Source organism: Puntigrus tetrazona, chromosome 14 (assembly GCF_018831695.1).
Source record: "Puntigrus tetrazona isolate hp1 chromosome 14, ASM1883169v1, whole genome shotgun sequence".
NCBI lineage: Eukaryota > Metazoa > Chordata > Actinopteri > Cypriniformes > Cyprinidae > Puntigrus > Puntigrus tetrazona.
The window spans coordinates 6,208,055-6,228,054 of NC_056712.1; the positions used below are offsets into that span (position 1 = coordinate 6,208,055).

Below are 20,000 nucleotides of genomic sequence, written 5' to 3' on the forward strand. Positions count from 1 at the left end.
CTCAGGAAATAAAAAAGCCAGCATTATGACCCAATGCATTACTTCACAGCCACAGAGGTTTTAACTGTGTTTCCTTCCCACAAAACTTCTTCTGAAATGTTACTAACATATTTCTCCTCATCTTCTCACCAAAATCTTCAGTCAGAAGTGATTATATACATTCAGGGGTGATGGCGCTCCTTCATCTTCTTCATCTTCAAGCTAGTGCAGCTTTTAAAGTGCGTCTGTTCTACATGAATACAGTTCTATGGCATCATTTATCAGAATCCTCCTTCCATGTTCTCCCGCTGCTCTGGTGACTTCATGTCTTCATGAAACTAAATCTAGGAATATCTGGATTGTTGGACTTCAGATCAGTAGGGCTTGAGACACCAAAAGCAACCAGATGTTTTATGGATGTCAGCTGTAAGATTATTAGTGGAATCTTACTAGTTACACTACTAGTTTTGTCTAAAAAACAAATATTATTGCTGTAACTAGTTTTCTGTAATTCTTCGTCTCCAGTCATAATTCCTCTATCAGTGATGAGTCGTGAGTGTGTTCAGAAGTGCTCTCTCTCTGTGTGTGTGTGTGTGTGTGTGTGTGTGTGTGTGTGTGTGTGTGTCAGTGTGTGTTCAGCGGAGTCTGCGGCGATGGCCATCTTGTTTGCGGTGGTGGCTCGAGGATCCACGGTCCTGGCTAAACACGCCTGCTTCTCTGGAAACTTCCTGGAGGTGACGGAGCAGATCCTGGCCAAAATCCCCTCGGAGAACAACAAGCTGACGTATTCCCACGGCAGGTACAGCCGAGATCCCGCTGCTGGGCCGTGAGCCTTCACGAGGCCCGCTCTCACGCTCCGGGTGTGTGTGTGTGTGTGTGTGTGTGTGTGTGTGTTTTCCAGCTATCTCTTCCACTACATCTGCCACGAGAGGATCGTGTATCTGTGCATCACCGATGACGTGAGTATCAGTCTCCTCAGCCAGGAATTCGTTGGCTTCATGTCGACTCTGGAACCAGTTGGTTCTTGGAAAACAGGAACGATTCGTTCTCAGTCTTCAGCTCTGAGTCATTCAGGGTTTTTTAGTCACATGACAGCAGTATTTTATACATAAATAAGTTAATAATTTCCAGTTTACTGTTATCTGATGCTTTTTTAGTGTCAAACTAGTTTATCGTTTATAGAAATTCTGTCCAGATGAGTAACATAATGTGTCTTATTAACCTTATCAGTGTGAAAGAATCACAGGTTTAATAACAGCATGCAGATATTTGTGTTTATGGTGAGAACTGAAGACTCGAGAGATGAACTACTTGATTCTGTTTCCAGGACAGACTCCGTATCTTAGTTTATAAGGCATGTGATCAGGTCTGCGTCATCTAAAACGATCAATGAATCATTTCTGTTTCTCGTCATCTGAGCTGCTCGCGTCATAGTTTGATTTCATAAAGCGTCTTATTCAGAACAGCTCGTGAGTACTTTCGGCTATCAATGATATTTTTCTGAGGTTGGTTTGGATGAAGAGAGCTGCTGGTCTGTTGCAGGAGTTCGAGCGCTCGCGTGCCTTCGGCTTCCTGAACGAGGTGAAGAAGCGCTTCCAGACCACCTACGGCTCCCGAGCGCAGACCGCTCTGCCCTACGCCATGAACAGCGAGTTCTCCAGCACTCTGGCGGCTCAGATGGTACCGCTTCTGTAGTGACCCTGAGAGAAAGAGCTCTAGAACGCAGATCACACCGTTTGATTTCATTCAGCATCGACCGTTTGGGCATTGTTGTCATTGTGTCGACTGAAAACAGGCTAGACTCATCAACTCTTGTAAAAGAAACACAGCCCATGCGTCTGATCAGACCTCTGTGTGTTTAACCACAGTGCGTTAGCTGAGCTTCCTCCTCCTCTGATGTACTCTCAGTGTAAAGAATGAAGTTGCAGTATTTGCAAAAAAGCTTTTTTAGCCGGCTGCTTGTGATTTATTCTTTTAACACTTGATATCAAAAAATCTAATTTAAGCCAAAATAGGATTACATGAAAGCCATTATATAAAAATGAATTGATAATAATAATAATAATAATACAAACGTGTGTGTTGTGAGTGTGTGTGTGGTGTGTGTGTGTGTGTGTGTGAGTGTGAGTGAGTGTGTGCTGTGTGTGTGTGTGTGTAGATTAAGAGCCCTGTGATTGTTGTGAGCTTTAGCTTGGACTTTATTGACTGCTTTCTCATGACTGTGTTAATCTGTGACTCCAGTCAGAGGAACATGAAGTCTTCCTTCAGCAGACACTTACTAACTTCCCACAGTCCCTCAGTGATTTACACTAAACGTGCAGCTTGAGCTTGAGTGACGCTTCGTCACAATGAAAGCCTCCTGCAGCATGTAGTAGTCCACTGATGAGTTAATGCTGTGTTCTGATCATCTCCTCTGTAGAAACATCACTCAGATCCTAAAGGCTCGGACAGACTGACAGAGACACAGATGCACGTAGATGACTTGAAAGGCATCATGGTCCGGAACATCGGTGAGACCCGGTCGCTTTGTTGGCTTTTTCGATGCGAGCGGTGCCTTTTGAGTGAACGTGTGTGTTTCTGTAGATCTGGTCGCTCAGAGAGGAGAGAGGCTGGAGCTGCTCATCGATAAAACCGAGAACCTGATGGATTCTGTGAGTTTCTGCTTCACACCCTGCTTCGGCTCACTTGCCGGTGTCCTGTCCGCTGACTGTCGTTGCTCTTGTGTGTGCAGTCCGTCACCTTTAAAACCACGAGCCGTAATCTGGCCCACGCCATGTGCATGAAGAACCTGAAGCTAACCATCATCGTGGTAGTAATCGTGCTGGTAAGCTGAACATAAATAAAAGTGACAATCTGGACAACTCTAACGTTTAAGTGTTTGTGAAAAAAGATGGCGTTATGTGCGCATGCTCTTAGTGGAGATGCTGTTGAATAGCCTCTTGTTGTGTCCTCAGGTGGTGCTGTATCTCATCGTGACGGCCGCGTGTGGAGGACTCAGCTGGCCTAACTGTCGGAAGCAGTAGGAACGTCCTGGTCCTGTCCAGCGGAGGTCAGCTCGCCGATAGAGACTCACACACAGAGCAGCGCTGAGCTCCAGACTACACCACAGCATCTAGCGTGTCTCTTTGGTTCTTTGGGTTCCTTTCACAACGTTGTAACGCAGATCGACTACATGAAGAATTTAAAGGAGTAGTTCACCAAAAGATTAAAAATCTGTCATTGTTTTTCGTGTAGAGCAGGAGATGCTCATTCATTCTGCTCCGTTCCAGACTTTTAGAAAGTGCCATAAAGTGTGATAAAAGTGGTCTGTCTGACCTGTGACCTGTGTTCAGTGTGTCCTGAAGATGTGTATATAGCTTTCTGTGAGGAACAAAATTCATTATTGACCGAAAATCAGAGCTCGTTCTCACATTACAGACAGGACGCCTTCAGTCAAGCACAAAGACGTCGTTCTTCGCAATATTTAAGAACTTGAATAGTGTATTTCTGTTGTTTGTTTTTTCCACAAAGCTATTGTATGACTTGGAATTACTTAGCGAGTGTGTGAGTGTGTGTGAGTGTGTGTGTGTGTGAGTGTGTGAGAGTGTGTGTGTGTGTGTGTGTGAGAGTGTGTGTGTGTGAGAGTGTGTGTGTGTGAGAGAGTGTGTGTGTGTGTGTGTGTGTGTGTGTGAGAGAGTGTGTGTGTGTGTGTGTGTGTGTGTGTGTGTGAGTGTGTGTGTGTGAGAGTGTGTGTGTGTGAGAGTGCGTGTGTGTGAGAGTGTGTGCGTGAGAGAGAGTGAGAGTGTGTGAGAGACAGTCTACTTTTATGACACACCGGTTTTATGACCTGTGTTCTATATTTTATTGCGTGGTGAAAGCAGTGTAAGTCATCCACTAACCTGTGTTTTGTGTTTGTGGAGGAAAGCAGGCTGATGATAACAGGACAGGACTGTTCTAGTTTTGGGTGAACTACTCAAGCCAGCTGTTTCTAATCATCTGCGTAACTTCAAATAGAAATGGACGAGTTAAGAGTAATGACCTGACGCTTGCCTTTGCTCTGTTTTAATCAGTCATGACGTGTATGTGATCATTTACAGGCGTTCCTTGATCATACTAATTGTGTTTTCTACAGAATGAACTAACGTCAATCACCCAGATTATTTGTGAATGATTGATTGATTGATTGATTGATTGATTGCTTGAGTAGATGAAGAAGTGGTTTGTCTACTTTAGAGTTGTTCACACAGCGCAGATCTAATTCAATTCAAAGACTGCATGTTTTTGGGTGAATCTCAATGTTTCAGCGCAGATTAAAGATCAAACTATATCGTGCGTAAAGAAAATGATCCGGAAGCATCCAGGTCTGTTATTCTGCAGACATATTCAGCACATTTTCCTCAAATGATCACGTGAAGCAGAATGAATCGTGTATAAGCTTCTAATTCTGACATGAAGTGCAGTACAGAGTAGTAAACAAGCACGTGTAGGAAGCAGTGTGAGCACATTTACATACTGTATTTAAGATTAAAGCGCTGTGTAAAAGTGGCTTTGTTCCCCAGCATACTGAGACGTCCTACAGACACTAGGAATGTACATTTTGTAATGATGTGTACAGCTGAAATAAACAGAAATGCTTATATCACGTGTTGAAAACACTGGTGCATCCTGCATTGATCTACAGTGAGTATTTATTACTTATTAATGTAGCACTTCACCAATTCACGTGATAAATATACTTCTCTACAGGACATGCTCTGATTATCATCTTGTGGCAGTAAGTGAAGCGGCAATTCAATCAATTCAATTTTAACCTAAATGTATAGTTATATGACAATTTAGTAAGGAAACATTAAGTGCAATCATGCATTTTTTCATGAATAAGTATACTTCTGTTCACTCTTATGAATACTTGTGTATCAAGCTAGAGCAGTGAGAAAATGCTTTACTAGTTTTATTAGTGCTGATGTTTCAGACGTGATCTGCTGAAGCTGCCTCTGACTCAGAAACAAGTCTTTCAGCGTTTCATTCACAAATCAGAAGAAAAAGAGAGATTTTTCAGACTCATTAACATCATGACATAACAGTAAGCACGTTTCCCTCTAATTCACATCACTGTAGGGACCAGTCGACAAAAAAAAGAGGCACTAGACATCAAAGATGCTTTTAGGTCACGGCCGATTAGGATGTCTAAACATATAAGTATACAGAATTATACAAATTAGGGTACTTAAATCACACCTTCATACACCTGTAAAGTATAAAGTATATAAGAAACAAAAATACCAGCATGCACTGCACTGTGTGTATTATCAGATCAGCTGCTTTGTTGAAAAAATTAAAAACTAAAATCTTTAAAATACAATTTGGGACCTTACATTAAAATAAAAATGATTTAAGACAATACCATAAAATATAAATATTTATTAGTCAAACTGACATTTTGTGAACATGACAGCAGTGAGAATGAGAGTGTTAATCATTTGTATTAATGAGAGGATTAGATGTGTGTGTGTGTGTGAGTGTGTGTGTGTGTGTGTGTGTGTGAGTCTGTGTGTGTGTGTGTGTCATGCGGTCAGGTGTGTGTTTCTCCTGACGGCTCTGTGTTCAGTGTCCACCGCTGCTGGACACACACCTGAAACACAAACACGTCGTGAGGCCGGTGGACATCATAAGAAGAAAAGAAGACTACAGGCGTGATATCAGTGTGTTTCTACAGCCTCGACTGATGGCTGAGGAACGAGAGGAGCTCAAAGCTTCCTTCATTACTCTAACAGACACTGTTTCCTTTCAGAATCATCGGTGCCTGGTAGAAACACACAAATAGGTTTCACCTGAAAATGAAGACAGGGTCAAAGTGTGATTACACTGTCAGTCATTTCTAGATACGGCCAGGGACTTTTGAACAAATCCATTGAATGAATGACTCACTTATTAAGACCAGGATTCATCATCACCTTCTGGACATATAGAGTATCTTTTTTAAAATAATTTTTTGTATGCTGAATTAAAATATTATATTTCCAGCGCTACTTATATTTCGGCGTCCTATCTCTAATGTCTATTTAGTGTTTTTTTTCTAAACTAACACAATGATAACTTTCATAGATACTTTATCGTCATCACAATATACTAATCATCTCACCTTCATCACGAGACACGTCTTCCTCCTGATGAGCATCCGCCTGAACCTCGTCTGTCTTCTTATAGTAATAATCCTGATCCGGAGGACCGAACCGCTGAAACACACACACACACACACACACTTCACTAATTATATACACTATCACTAGATTACTAGAAAATAATGTTCAGTCTCAAAGAATGCATTAGTATCTTTTTCAGGAGGAAGCATCGGTCTGAAACACAGAAGAAGACGTCTCCGAGACACTCAAGAGCACAAAAACAGCTTTAAAAACAAAGATACTAATGTTGATTTAGATGAGTTCATAAACGTTAACGGATCAAGACAATCTATTTATGACATTATTTTTGTCAGCGTCGTCATTTTATAGCAATTTTGCACAAGTGCCTGAAAGGTTTCTCTCTCTCGAAGCGTCTCGGAGACACCGTCCTTCTGGATCGAGTCTCAGTTGGTTCAGACAGACTGAAGATGATCACATCAGACACAAATATCACTGGATTATTACAATAAATGTACGGTGACACAGCACAGTGTACAAAACACTGGCTTAAAGCACGTTTGATCTGTTAACACTAGCGTTCTAATCATGTTCTATAGTCACCTTATCAGGCCACATGAAGCTCACAAAGAGGATGATGGGAAGACCCACGGTCACGACGTAAACCCCCCAGAGCCACGGCTTCTTCAGCGTCGCCATCAGCAGCTTCTCAATGACTCCAGGCTGCGAGGAGAAACACAGCAGACGTGTTCAGTGCGCGCTCTCATCTAAAGTCACAGCTCCGCTGCTCTTACGCTCGGTCTCCGGCCCCACGTGTCTTCTGTCCAGCGCCGGGCGTCTTCCAGGCTGTCCGAGAGGAAGATGTTGTCGAACATCACGTCTGCGGTGAGGGACCAGAGCTCAAAACCCACGGCAGAGACCGGGCTCAGGATGAACCTGAATACACAGCACTGACAGACATCAGACACACATTACACACACTGCCCTTCAGAGCCAAGAACAACACTCTGAGCTGCATCCTGTTAGACTGATACTACTTTTCATTGATTGGGAACAGAACTGTTCTGAATCTTCACAAATGAAATTAATTCTCTTCTCTCAAGACCATTACAACCTGAGATCTGTTTAAAAAGGTCCTGGCTCTTCCAAGCTTTAAAATGGCAATGAAAGAGATTTTAAAGCTCTAAAAGTGTGTCCATGCGTCATGAATATGCCTCCCACAGCGAACAGTTAAGATAAAGATTTAGGTATATATAGTTTTAAATATGGATATTTTCTTATTAAATGCCTCAGTTATCTACAGGAGGCACTTATTCTCCCCCAGAACCATGTGAGACACTTTTTATTACTGATAGATGCACTTTATCTGACTTCTTTTGGACTGTCAGGACGGATCTACATAGACCTCAGATTGATTTTTTTTTATGGGGCTTTTATTATTGTTAACAAAAGATTATACACCAACAGTACTAAATGATATTTATATACTGCACAAGAAGGAGAAAGCTACTCTTCAGGTTAGTAGACCGAGTGTTCTTTACCAAACAAGGTTTGGATGTAAGGAAGGAAAGTAAGACTAGGCTCTCAGCAGCTTCAGGGATCCCACCACGCAGGTGATAATATTACCAGCGCAGCTGAAAACCCTTCCTGAAGGTCTGTAGGTCATGCTGTGTTTGTCCCTAAACCATGAGCACACTCCTGAGGCCACGTCCCCAGTCGCAGGGTCAGTGTACTTGACCTTAAGGTAGTCAAGCATGCAGCTCTGGACTGCTTCGAGCCGGTCGTCCTCTTCATGGTTCAGGAGAGAGGTCTGACATACGAGATCGGTGAAGTCCTGAAGGGTTTCAGAGCCTTTCGGATCGACTCCAGGACCTCGAGGCACAGTTTCATTCCATAAATATAGAAACTCCTACAAATGCATTTTCACTAAAGTCTGGCACGAAGTCCACACCTTTTCAGACGGTCTTTAGTAACTTCTGAGCAGCAGCTGTCAGGAAATCTGTGCTTCCTTTATTTGAAGTAATCGTTTTACGTCATTCTTGGATCAGATGGGTTGTTTTTGGTGCTCATCAGATCTTTTAAATCCCAACCATCCCACAAATAACTGAACCAGAGTTTTTCTTTTCTACTAAACACATCAACGTCTGAAGTGTGGACAACTTATCCTCGAAAAACTTATTTCTTGAACATAAACAGTTGAGAAACAAATGTTTCAGCAAAGGAAAATATTTTACTAAAGAAATTTCCATTTAATAAAGAGTGTAATTAAGGACTTTTTCTGTGAGTTCATCTGAAGATTAAAGATTATAAAAGCCTAACACAGTTTTCAAAAGGATCCAGCACTAAAATATTTAAAGGGTCATATGATGTGATTGAAGTGTTTCTTTGGAGTGTTAAAGCTGTTAGTGTATAGAAGAGACCCCTAAAGTCTCAAAACCATTGAGATATTCTCTATGAAAGTTATGACTCGTTTAAACACACCTCTTCTCTGCGTCACAGAGTGGCTTTATTTGCATAACTCCGCCCACATGTTTACTCAAAGGAAGTAGGCGGAGCTATTATTCTGTGTGTAGCGTTGCTGCGGGCGCCATGTTCTGGAGACGCTGTGTTTCGTGTGAAACTGAAACTACTCTTGTTTGTGTTTCTAAAAGAGAACACGGCTATAAATCAGTGTTAAGTTGTGTTTCCTACACTGTTCAGAACAGATGAACTCAAACATTAGAGTGTGTTCAGTGCATTTACTGAGAACTGATTCCTGAAGCTATGCTGACTGTGGTTGCTAAGCTGTTGCTAGGTGGATGCTATAGTCCCTGGGATGTTGCTAAGGTGTTACTACCATTTTGTTAGCAAGTTACTAGCATGTCTCTAGCATGATTAGCATGTTACTAGAATGTTGTTAGCATGATTAGAATGTTACTAGAATGTTGTTAGCATGATTAGCAAGTTAATAGCATGTTGTTAGCATGATTATAGCATGAATAGCTAGTTACTAGCACGTAGTTAGAATGATAAGCTAGTTGCAATCATGTAAATAGCATAATTAGCATGTTTCTAGCATTATTAGCATGTTGCAAGCATGATTTAGATAGATTTCAGATTTCATTGTTAGAGTTCACAGTTTTGATATAAAAGAAGAAGAAGAATAAAAAGAGGTTTAAAGAGGATTTCAGTAAGTTTGCCTGCTCAAGCCACCTTAATCATGTCTTCACTGGATGCAAGGAACGCCTGGTTTTAATGTGTTTTATTGTTTTGGTGTTTAATAGCGCCGGGACACGTATCATGTTATGGTAAGGGACGTAACATTTCCTCCACACGCTTGAGGTATTCGGCCAATCACAACGCACGGGAGAGCTGGCCAATCAGAGCTCAGCTCACTTTATTAGAACGATGAGCTTTGTACAAATCAACCCGTTTCAGGAGGCGGGGCTTAAAGGAGAAACAATAATGTACAGTGTGTGCAAAATAAAGTTTTTTTGCACCTTCAACCGTATAAACACCAAACATCATGTGACCCTTGAAACAATGTATACTGTATAGTTATCAGAAGTCAAGTCAGGATAAACAGTAATAAGATCAGCACACCTTCCGTGTTGTTCAGACTGTGCTGAATCCTGGTCTTGTGTTTCTTGAGCGGAGGAGGTCATGTCCTCAGACACACTGCCTTTATTAATCAGTGTCAGGTCGACGAGGATCTCAAACGTGTCGTCGGGATACAAGTCTGGGAAGAACACTTTAACTGAAATAAAACTGCAACCAGAATCAGAGCGTTTCTATAAAGTCCACTAGATCTTTATTGAAGTCTGAAGACGGGGTTCTCACTCAGAGTGTAGAGATGTGGACGCTGGTCGGTGAAATATTCACTGAGATCGGTCTCCGGCTGTGGAGCGTGCTTCTCCTCATACGTCCCTGTGACTGGGTCACGACGACCAAGGATGAAGTGGATCTTGTGTGAGCTGCCGCACTTATCTGGACCGAACATCACGGTGTACGGTGTGCTGTCGCTGAACTGGCTCTGAAATCACAATCACAGCAGCCCTCTTAACAATCCAGTTCTACTCATCTGAAAAAAGTGCTAGTTATTTCACTACGGGAATTAAAAGAGCAGGCCTATCAGCGGCCAGGGACGAGCTGCTTTCGAGTCACGTGACATTTGAACGTCCATCCAGAACTCTGCTTCTACTCTCTGAAGACCTGCAGGAGTGCTCCAGCTCTATTCACCTCCTCTCTTCTAAAGGAGCATTTATTCTCAGCATCTTTAAGCAAATCAGATGTTTTTATTCACACTATAACTTTGTCGAACACAGTTTTACTGTAAATTGAGGACAGTGGAACTGCAATAATGTATTTCCTCATTGTTTTATAGACAGCAGCATCAATAATATGATTGCAGTTATTTATTTACTCTAAGTGTTTATTGTAGTGTAGTTGTATTATTATCCCAAACAAAACCTGTTCTGATTGAAGCCACTGGATGTAATGTTGTAATAAAAAGTGATGTAGGTATTCTGTGAGAGGAGATGTCAGACATTACCAAACGCAGATCTTCTGAATGAGAGAGTAACTTGACGTAGGCTCCACCGCAGTCCACCGCCTTCTGGAAGAACACTTCATACCTGCGGATGGTTTTGAAGCAGGTTTACCGGAGTCTCTGCGGGTCTGAAGGACGGCGAGGACCGTGACTTACTGTAAACACAGAGGTCTGTCTGTGAAGTGAAAGGTCTTCTGCAGGTACGCCGATATGGCGTGGTGTTTTCCAGGAGACTTGAGGACCAGGCCTCTGTTTCCCAGGAAGCGGACTTCTCTGGACTCCTCTATAACCCACTCTCCTGTCAAACACAGAGCTTTTATATTATATAACACACAGAGTACGGTCTCTAGCACTGCTTTGTGATAAAGATTTGACTAAATGCATACCGTTGTACCTGAGCTGCTCGTCTTTCTCTGCTTTAGACAGAACCCAGTTCCTTCAGAACAAACACAGACAGGCTTGAGATGCTAGCAGACTCGTGCTGTGTGTGTGTGTGTGTGTGTGTGTGTGTGTGTGTGTGTGTGTGTGTGTGTGTGTGTGTGTGTGTGTGTTGAGGGCACTGACCTGTCCAGCGCTCCGTCAAACGCCTCGGAGAAATGAACGCGCTCCGGCGCCGCGACGCGTCCGTGCGTCTCCTGAAACGAGCAGCTTTAAGCGTGTTTCTCCTCATTCCTCGAAGAGCATTACAAGCCTTATATTTACCTGCGTCCCGCTGAAGTGAGCCACACACAGGACGAGCAGAGGACCGCGCATCATCCCTGCTGATGAAGAGCACTCTTCAGGGGTTTGGTCACGTGTGTGCTCAGCTTCCTGTACTTTAAGGTTATTAACGAGGACTTTGGTCCCTTGTTCTTGAGATGACTGAGTCGTCGAGTATTCAAATAATAAATCATTAACGAAGGGCCATTGATTTACTTAATTCTCACACATTGCTGTAATCGCAGTAAACGTTGAATTTGGTGTTATTTTATCATTTTTAATTGCTCACAGACCCGAATATATTACCCATTACTTCTAATACTGTTACTTTATTATTACTTTCTGGCAGCAGTAATTAAAAACTGTAATTTGTTATTCTATCACTCCTCACAGAAGCTGTAACTGTATAATAAAGGGATTATTTGATTGTTCACCAAATAATTATTATTGTTGATTGTACCTGTAATTAACCTGTAATTTCCTATTAACAATATATTAGTTACAGTAAAATGCATGAACTGTTTACCACACGAGACCGTTCTTTCTTTTTATTTCCCTGAAGGTTTCTCTCTTCTCTTCAAACAGCGCCTCACTTAGTTCTTCAGCGTTATTAAACAGCTTTAAGTCGTTCGCTCCTCTTTCTCTTTCTGTTCCTGTCACTGGTCACTGACTCTGTAGTTGAACCCTTCTTTGTCAGACTTTGATGACACGCAGGTAAAGACCAGGTGTGTCTCACGTGCCGGAAAGCGGCTCTTTGATCGCCCCCCCGCTGGCTGTCAGCAGTACACGTCACAAGCCCCGCCCTCTCCAGGAAAACGAATGGGAATGAGTCAAAAAAAATAAAAAAAGATTACACTTACTGCACAATTTTACGAATGGTTTTAGTCTTTCATGGTAGTTGCTGACACATATTGTTCGTTTTTGGTGAAGTTTGATTTTAGCTAAATCATTTGATATAAAAACGGGGCGTGTCTTGCGGCTCCACCTCCTGACGATACTGCGCAGACTCGGGCACCGGGTGACGTCATTTACTCAAGATGTCAGCGGCCACACGGAGATGATTTGGCTCCAATTTCCTTTAGTGACAGGAAGTCCATATACTGCGTCATCCATTGTTTTCTTTTTAAGTCTATGATAATTACACACCAAAACCAGGGCTGCTAGCTTTTTATAAGATGAAACCATATGTTTAAGTCTTTGACAGGACACAAATCTGCAAGCCTCACTCAGTGTTTGGTTTCATCTTGTTTGCGGATCTTAACTAAAAATCACAGAACAAAAGCATCATGTCAATAATGTTCTTTAATGTCAATATGTACATCACCTGAAAGAAAAATAAAATTTTAAAAATAAGTGAAATAAATACAATATGATACAATTTCCACAATGTCTTTAAAAAGTTTCATGGAATAATTTTTTCCCTCCATCTGGAGCAGAGAGATGCGATTTCATGGATCCAATCTCATCTACATTCATACACCTCATTCGACTTTATAAATATAGATTTATTTCTCCACCTTTTGCTCGTGTACTTCCCATTCAACAAAAGGCAAAGAGCGGTCCGAGACGGGGACAGATGGAGGGAGGAGACGACCTGCCGAGCCTCAGTGCAAATGTGCTCAAGATCCACAACATGATGAACGAGTCTATATACATCGAGCCGGAGAGACGCCAACACTGAGTGCTTCTGAGGTAATGCCATGTGGGTCGAACACTAACGGGACAGAAGTGGCTTACAGATAGAGAACGGTGAGAGATGCACTGGTCATACCGCATCAGGACTGTTTGTAGGGCCGCTAAGATGCAGTAACACTTTTGACAATTCGCCACATTTTAGGTGCATTCATCCAATTCTCATCTCACCTGCTGCTCACGAGCTAAAATAAGTCCACTTCCGGAATAACTCCTTCCTGATAATTTACTCACTCCCAAGTCATCGAAGGTGTTCGTCTTTCTTCGGTTGCAAATAAATAGAGGTTTTTGAGGAAAACAACTGGATTTTTCTGTGTCTAATGGACGTTGGTGATCTGATCAGCCAGGGAATAAAACCCTTGTCTAGCCACTTAACTGCTTATTTTCTAAAAACAACAAGAACAAAAAATAAACAGCACACATTTATACACTTTTTAACCACAAATGTTCGGGTAGCATTTTTGCATGTTTGCTTTGTAAACACAATTGGCTGAAACGCATGAATTTTGATAAAGACATGCATACAAATCACAGAGCTAATGCTAGCCAAGTATGTGTGAAACAAGTGTATAAATATAGTTTTTTTTTTTTTCCAGAAAACGACAGATGGCTGGAGAAGGTCCTTATTCCTCGGAGGGGGTCGTGCGGAGCTCTTTAAAGCTGCTCTGAAAACACATTTTGGACCTTCAGATTACGGGCCACCTCACAGGTCCACTAGATGAAGTGAAATACAGGAACTTTTCCCTCAAAAAAACTGAACTTCTTTGAAAGAAAGACATCTTGGATGACATGGATGCATGTAAATTACTAGGAAATATTTATTCTAGACACGGCCTTATCCTTTAATGTGGAAGTTGTTAGGATGAAAGAATAAGGATACTTGGAATATTCTTAGGATATCTGTGAGAAAAAGGACTTGATTGTCACGAAATCTTCTTAACGGCCCTACAAACAGGCTTCCTGCACGATCTGTATGATCTGGACATCTCTTCAGGAGATCTGTGAGGGGCAGAGCATCCGACACGGGATGGAGATGGAGCTGGTGTTCTTCCCTCGAGCAGAGAGAAACAGAAGAGCGTTTCCTTCAGACCGAAGAGTCAGGCTGCGTCCGAGCTCCTCAGGACATGTCTGTAGACGTCAGCTTCTTCATGTTCCTGCGCTGGGCCAGACTGGAGGCGGCGACCGGCTCCAGAACCGGCTTACACGTCTTGTGGTTCAGAGCCGAGTACGTGGCAGCCATCGCTCCCTACGAGACACAACACACACTCTTACTCAATACTGCAAAAAAAGCTTTCTTCAGAACGTTTATTCCCAATTTTTACCGCAACTAGTCAACTTGACAATGGGACTAAAACATGATATTGAAGTAATGAAACACCACTCTGTTCTGAATGATTCACACAAAGCTGTCAACATGATGTTTTTAAAGAAAAAGATGCATGAACTACTGTACAAACCTGTCTTATATTATTACTCAACATATAATAATATTTATGAGAAAAATGCTTAAAGTACTTCAAAATGACTGAAGGTCTAACACCAGTAGACTATAAATGTTCTGTAAAAGCAATGAACAGCAGCTTTCAGTCAGTCACCGTGACACAAACATGAATTATCAGGTTTTTTATTGGCGGTGTTTGACTGTTAGGTTTGTGTTTACTGCAGGAAACAGTCTGAAGATGAGGTGCTCAAGTTAAAGGGGTCGTATGATGCCTTTCTCTCTGGAGTCTGTGGCTGTGAGACTTTAAAGGGAAGCATTTCTAACTCTGCAAGAACGTCTTCTGACGTTTGACTAAATTACGTTTTCTTATAAAAAGAGCCTGCTACTTCCTATTCAAACAGGTTTTGAGTTTTGATCGAATGCAGACATGGTGTGATGTTCTGAGGCGTGATGTAACGTGACGAGTAAAAAGACGGTATAATCCTGATAATCAGTCATGATGTCTTCACTGGATGCAAGGAACGCCTGGTTTTAATGTGTTTTATTGTTTTGGTGTTTAATAGCGCCGGGACACGTATCATGTTATGGTAAGGGATGTAACATTTCCTCCACACGCTTGAGGTATTCGGCCAATCACAACGCACGGGAGAGCTGGCCAATCAGAGCTCAGCTCACTTTATTAGAACGATGAGCTCTGTACAAATCAACCCGTTTCAGGAAGTAAGTGCTTAACAAAAAGTAATAATAATGTACAGTATGTGAAAAATGTGTTGTTTGCATCTTAAACCGCATAAACACCAAATAAAGTTCTTTTAGCAACATCATGTGACCTTTAAAAGAAGTCCACCCCCATCTTTGTCGTGTACTGTGTGTGATACGAGTCTCTAGTGCTAATGTGTGACTGGATCGCTACTTTTTTCCCAGCATGGTCAAAGTGTCCAATCATTTGGTAATATTTCTACAACTCCTCGCTTTCGAATGAATAAAGTGTGTTGTACCTTGACCAGATGAGGCGCCTCGTGGCGCGTGAGCTGGAAGTGTGGGTTCTGGTCACGGCAGGCGATCCACGAGTGTTTGAGTACCTGTTCAGCTGAGTATCGCTGGTGAGGGTCCACGTGCAGCATATGAGACAGCAGATCCTGAAACGACACCAGCGCTCAGAGCCCGTCCTCCTCTCAATCCATCACCCAGCAGGATTACACAACATGCACCACAAAGAGCACTGGTCTCCTGCACCACATTTATATTTTAATCCAGGAACGATGTAGAACTACGAGCTGATGATAGGTTGTCTGCTACCTTGGAGGAGTCGGACACCGAGTCCCAGTTTCCTCCGCTCAGGGAGAACTTCCCACTGCCGATGCGCAGCAGGATCTCCTCCGGCGTGTCGTTGGGGCCGTTGGCGAAGGGGGTGTATCTACAGAGAAACAAGATCCACACGCTTTCTCATCCACTTAAACACACATCTGGCCATTTCAGAACCACGGAACAGCTCTTTCTATAGAATGTAGTTGACTTCGGTCTATTTTCTTGTCGAAGCAGACTGAAGGAATGCATGGATTGATCTGTCTACCGCTGTTATATATTAATGCTGTAGTATTTAAATCATTGTGGCAAGAAATGCAGCCGTGTCATTTCTTTACTTTTTATGTTTTGCATCTGTTTTGTAAATGACCCAAGTTAAAATGTCTTATTAAATTCAAAACAGACAGCGATTACTCTCATTTTTAAATATTATTAAGCTCTCTTTTATTTTGATCTACATTCTTATTAAAAGCAAACATTAAATAACGGCAGCCGCAACTAGTTTATGAACAGATTGATCTAACAAATACAATATTTTTGTTTCAAATATTTAATAAATAAAAATATAATAAAACTCAGTGTGTAGTTACTGTTGACAAGATGACGTTTATTTGCTAGCGGCAATTTTATTTCAAACAGATGAGAAAAATAAAGTAGGGTGTCATTACAGAAAACTGCTAAATAGACTCATTTTAAAATCATTTAGTATTATTTGTGAATTTTAAAATGCAAAAAATGAATCCATTTAGCGTTTAACTGCATCTAAAGAAAAAATGTAAAAATTTTCTAACACAAAAAAAAGAGAAAAGAATGCTATTAATATCTCTTATTTAGTTTCACCAAGTAACGTTTTAGAAATGGAGCCCTCTGAAGTCATGAGGAACAGCTTGGCTTCCTCTGCCACATCTAACCACAGCCGTCTCATTGCTCACACACACACACACACACACACACACACACACACACACACACAGTAAGAGAGAGGAGGCAGACTGACCCTGCCAGCATGGTGTAGAGCAGCACTCCCAGGCTCCAGATGTCGCAGGCGGCGTCGTAGCCCTGCCTCATCAGCACCTGCAGCGCACACACACACACACACACACACACACACACACACATATGAGCGAGGAGGGCCGGCGCCGAGGGCCACGCTCAGACCCGAGCCTCACCTCAGGGGCCACAAAGTTCGCCGTGTAGCAGGGAGTCAGCAGCAGGCCGTTGTCTCCGCGCAGCTGCTTGGCGAAGCCGAAGTCACAGATGCGAATGGAGTCGGGGTTTCCTGAATCGTCCATGTAGAGGATGTTGCTGGGCTTCAGGTCCCGGTGCACCACCTGCAGGAGGAGCAGACCTGAAAACACTCGAACCACGCTCCGTAACACCGCTCAGACGCTTTTCAGGATCCACGGCCTCTGAATCGGCTTAAACGGAGAGACCTTCCCCCAATCAGCGTCACACCAGGACCCAGTATTTCAACCCCTGCCGTTTACATTCAGCGCCACGCAGCAGAAAATTAAATAAAATCATAAAACAAAACATTTTAAAGCATGCAGAATGTCACGTAGAGACTTCATGAGAGACTTTATATATATTTCACAACTACCATCCGTTTATTTTATTTACATGATTTAAAAAGAAAAAAGCTTGCTACATGTGCTGTGTTAAGCTATTATGTGTGTATCTTTGGTCTTCAGATGCTTTTAATTGCTTCCAGCGTCCTCGTACGCAAGTTGCTTTGGATAAAAGCATCTGCTAAATGACTGAAAGTAAATGTGTTCAGTCTCATTTTAAAATGCAAATTAAGTCAAATAAAAGGTTAGCAATTAAATCCTTGTTAAACATCAAACCCCTGAATAATTGACTGAATTCCAGAATATAGTTCAAGTAACTGTTTATCATCCGTAGAGCAGCATGTACTTCCTTGTGATTTCATTGTGTCCTGTTTAAAACGACCGATCAATTAAGGATCAAAGCAGCTGTTAGTTACAGCCCCTTTAATCAGAATGACTAATTTCCAAATAACTTCTTTAAAAATAACTCATTTTCTGGATTATTAGAAGTAAAACTCAATCAAGATGTCATTCACATGACAGAAAGGATGAGATTCTGAGAGACGGCGGGTGAGAGGAACACTATTTTACAGCAGTCGTTTATGACTGACATACAGTGCATTAAGCTATTTCCCAACAAATCCCAACCGTAACCACTAGAGGATCAGCGCGAGGTCAGAGGTCAGCGTGAGGTCAGAGGTCAACTTCTCTCACCCCCTGGCAGTGCAGGTAGTCCACAGTTTTGGTGATGGTGTAGAGCACAGCGCTAGCCTCTCGCTCCGAGAAGAACTTCTGCCTGAGGATCTTATCCAGCAGCTCTCCGCCCTTCATCAGCTCCGTCACCAGGTACACGAAGCGGCCCTCATCGTACACCTGACACACACACACACACACACACACCTGAGCGGGCCGCACACACACAGCGGGATCAGCCGGAGAGAGCGGGGAGCGTCACTCACGTCCTTCAGCGTGATGATGTTGGGATGCTGGCCGTACCGCATCAGGATCTCGATCTCCTCGGATGGGTCTCGCTTGCTTTTGTCAATGATCTGTTTGACACCAGAACAGTAAAAGATTACAGCGTAAACATTTTATAAATACACATCTCCCAACAAAATATTCTTTGCAAGCAGTTATACTGTCCCTCCAAGCTAGATGAGTCACGCTACGGTTTCTTCTAATAATCCCAGTTGTAATGTTTTACTGCGTAATTACATCCAGAAACATATTTTGTTAGATCAATTAGTGCCTACACAGAGTTTCTCCTGCCAGGAGAGACCAGAAACGGCTCCGTCTGCAGTAATAATTAGACTAATTAACAAACATGCTTAAAAGTGACAGAGCAAATCAAGACTTTTCACTCGCCTGCCTTTGGCTAGCTGTAAGATTCAGACGCAGAACTATGTATAGACGTGCAACAGGTATGAATTTAAGACATGGCTTAAAGCACACATATTTCTCACCTTCACAGCAAACTCCATGGCAGTGACCCTGTGTATGCAGCGCTTGCATATAGAGTATGAGCCCACACCGATGTCCTCCTTCAGCTCGTACACGTCTGCAAACTGAGCAGAGCCTCCGTGCATCTGACACACACACAAACACACTAAAACAACAATACACACACAGCTCACTAAAACACAAACAGATATACGAGGGATGTACCTGTACTATGGGGAGAATGTTGACTAGCGGGGCACTTTTGCTTTCCTCCAGAGAGACTGGAGCCACGAAACTGAAGCCTTTGAAGAGCTGGTGAGCGTTTGCACTGGGGGGAATGCCTGGAGAATCTGTCCCACACACACACACACACACACACACACACACACACACACACAGCTCAAGCCATCAGAGCGTCTCTGGCAGGAAGCTCTGATTCACCCAGAACATGCTCTTCAGCGCACCTTTGGGGGTTTTGGCTGTGAATTCTGGGTCGAAGCAGAAGGTGTCGTCCGGTCTCCCTGCAGCGGGTTTGAACGGAGGCTGAAGCTCTCTTCGGTACAGTTTCTAGAATCACAAACATGGAAAACACTCAAACATTAAGTGGACTGCGTTCATATTACGCTTTGTCATGGAACCTACGAACACAGAGATTACTGAATCTGATATTTTAATTTGGACTGTTTTACATATATTAAAGGCACATTAAATGTTTCTACAACATGCTTTTTTTATTTTGTTTTGCAAACAGGCTCATTCTCCAACCTCCCAGAGTTAATAAGTTGAGATTTACCGTTTTGGCATCCATTGAACCGATAGCACTCTTAGCATAGCTTAGCATAGAATCTGATTGAATTGCATCGCGTTCAAAAACGACCAAAAGGTTTTGATATTCTCTCTCTCTCTGATAGGTGTACAAAGTATAAAGTATGTGTTAGTATATTTCTGGGTGGAGTAACCCTTTAACTAGCAGAAATTACAAGCAGTTGTTTAAGCCACTTATTTATATATGGTATAGAAACATTACTTTAAAAATGCTTTTTTATTGTTTTATTGCTTTAAAACAGGGGTGTCAAACTCTGTCCTGGAGGGCCGGTGTCCTGCAGAGTTTAGATTCAACCCTGCTAAAACACATACACTATGTCTGTCTGAAGAACTTGATCAGCTGGATCAGGAGTGTTTCATCAGGGTTGCATCTAAACCCTCCAGGACCGAGTTTGACAGCCCTGCTTTAAAATAATGTGCACTAC

The 20,000-nt window shown here is 42.4% G+C and overlaps 3 protein-coding genes across 11 annotated transcripts in view; 1 reads left to right on the plus strand and 2 right to left on the minus strand.

Annotated features, from left to right (window-relative positions):
• The window catches only part of sybl1 (synaptobrevin-like 1), a 3,865-nt gene extending 559 nt beyond the window's left edge, over window positions 1-3,306 (plus strand). The window contains exons 2-8 of the mRNA XM_043256761.1: window positions 608-778; window positions 881-938; window positions 1,522-1,659; window positions 2,399-2,489; window positions 2,563-2,630; window positions 2,711-2,803; window positions 2,934-3,306. Of these exons, the coding sequence (XP_043112696.1) occupies window positions 633-778; window positions 881-938; window positions 1,522-1,659; window positions 2,399-2,489; window positions 2,563-2,630; window positions 2,711-2,803; window positions 2,934-3,002 (663 nt within the window). The 5' untranslated portion in view covers window positions 608-632 and the 3' untranslated portion in view covers window positions 3,003-3,306. The remainder of the gene's footprint in view (window positions 1-607; window positions 779-880; window positions 939-1,521; window positions 1,660-2,398; window positions 2,490-2,562; window positions 2,631-2,710; window positions 2,804-2,933) is intronic.
• A 549-nt stretch (window positions 3,307-3,855) lies between these two features.
• On the minus strand, window positions 3,856-12,065 carry si:ch211-274f20.2 (calnexin). 4 transcript variants are annotated; one of them, XM_043256755.1, is made up of 12 exons: window positions 11,852-12,061; window positions 11,329-11,384; window positions 11,191-11,261; window positions 11,013-11,062; window positions 10,783-10,924; window positions 10,630-10,711; window positions 9,918-10,110; window positions 9,681-9,816; window positions 6,893-7,034; window positions 6,702-6,821; window positions 6,101-6,194; window positions 3,856-5,590 (listed from the first exon to the last, which is right to left on the minus strand). In XM_043256755.1, the coding sequence occupies exons 2-12, from the start codon at window positions 11,380-11,382 to the stop codon at window positions 5,523-5,525; spliced, it is 1,152 nt and encodes a 383-aa protein (XP_043112690.1). In that variant the 5' UTR covers window positions 11,383-11,384; window positions 11,852-12,061; the 3' UTR covers window positions 3,856-5,522. The 4 variants fall into 4 exon arrangements, with proteins under 4 accessions (XP_043112690.1, XP_043112691.1, XP_043112693.1 ...); XM_043256756.1 differs by having other exon boundaries at window positions 11,329-11,387; XM_043256758.1 differs by lacking the exon at window positions 10,630-10,711 and having other exon boundaries at window positions 11,021-11,062; window positions 11,329-12,065.
• Window positions 12,066-12,609: 544 nt separating this feature from the next.
• Window positions 12,610-20,000, minus strand: part of rps6kal (ribosomal protein S6 kinase a, like) — a 17,255-nt gene continuing 9,864 nt past the window's right edge. For 5 of the 6 annotated variants that reach the window (XM_043256748.1, XM_043256746.1, XM_043256749.1 and 2 more), the window contains 10 exons: window positions 19,215-19,317; window positions 18,976-19,100; window positions 18,774-18,896; window positions 18,270-18,359; window positions 18,025-18,183; window positions 16,933-17,094; window positions 16,761-16,837; window positions 15,758-15,875; window positions 15,457-15,597; window positions 12,610-14,263 (listed from right to left, as the gene is read on the minus strand). In XM_043256748.1, coding sequence (XP_043112683.1) covers window positions 14,135-14,263; window positions 15,457-15,597; window positions 15,758-15,875; window positions 16,761-16,837; window positions 16,933-17,094; window positions 18,025-18,183; window positions 18,270-18,359; window positions 18,774-18,896; window positions 18,976-19,100; window positions 19,215-19,317 — 1,227 coding nt within the window. In that variant the 3' untranslated portion in view covers window positions 12,610-14,134. Of the gene's footprint in view, window positions 14,264-15,456; window positions 15,689-15,757; window positions 15,876-16,760; window positions 16,838-16,932; window positions 17,095-18,024; window positions 18,184-18,269; window positions 18,360-18,773; window positions 18,897-18,975; window positions 19,101-19,214; window positions 19,318-20,000 lie in introns of all 6 variants that reach the window. The other variant, XR_006252468.1, reaches the window with a different exon arrangement.

What these genes read in the sequence shown, in the direction of transcription:
- si:ch211-274f20.2 (XM_043256755.1), bottom strand. Translation starts at nt 11,382, where the DNA reads ATGATGCGCGGTCCTCTGCTCGTCCTGTGTGTGGCTCACTTCAGCGGG. An exon ending in ATTCAGAAGATCTGCGTTTG is followed by an intron (nt 10,111 to 10,629) that starts GTAATGTCTGAC and finishes TTGTGATTTCAG; the next exon opens with AGCCAGTTCAGCGACAGCAC. An exon ending in GCTTCATGTGGCCTGATAAG is followed by an intron (nt 6,195 to 6,701) that starts GTGACTATAGAA and finishes TGTGTGTTTCAG; the next exon opens with CGGTTCGGTCCTCCGGATCA.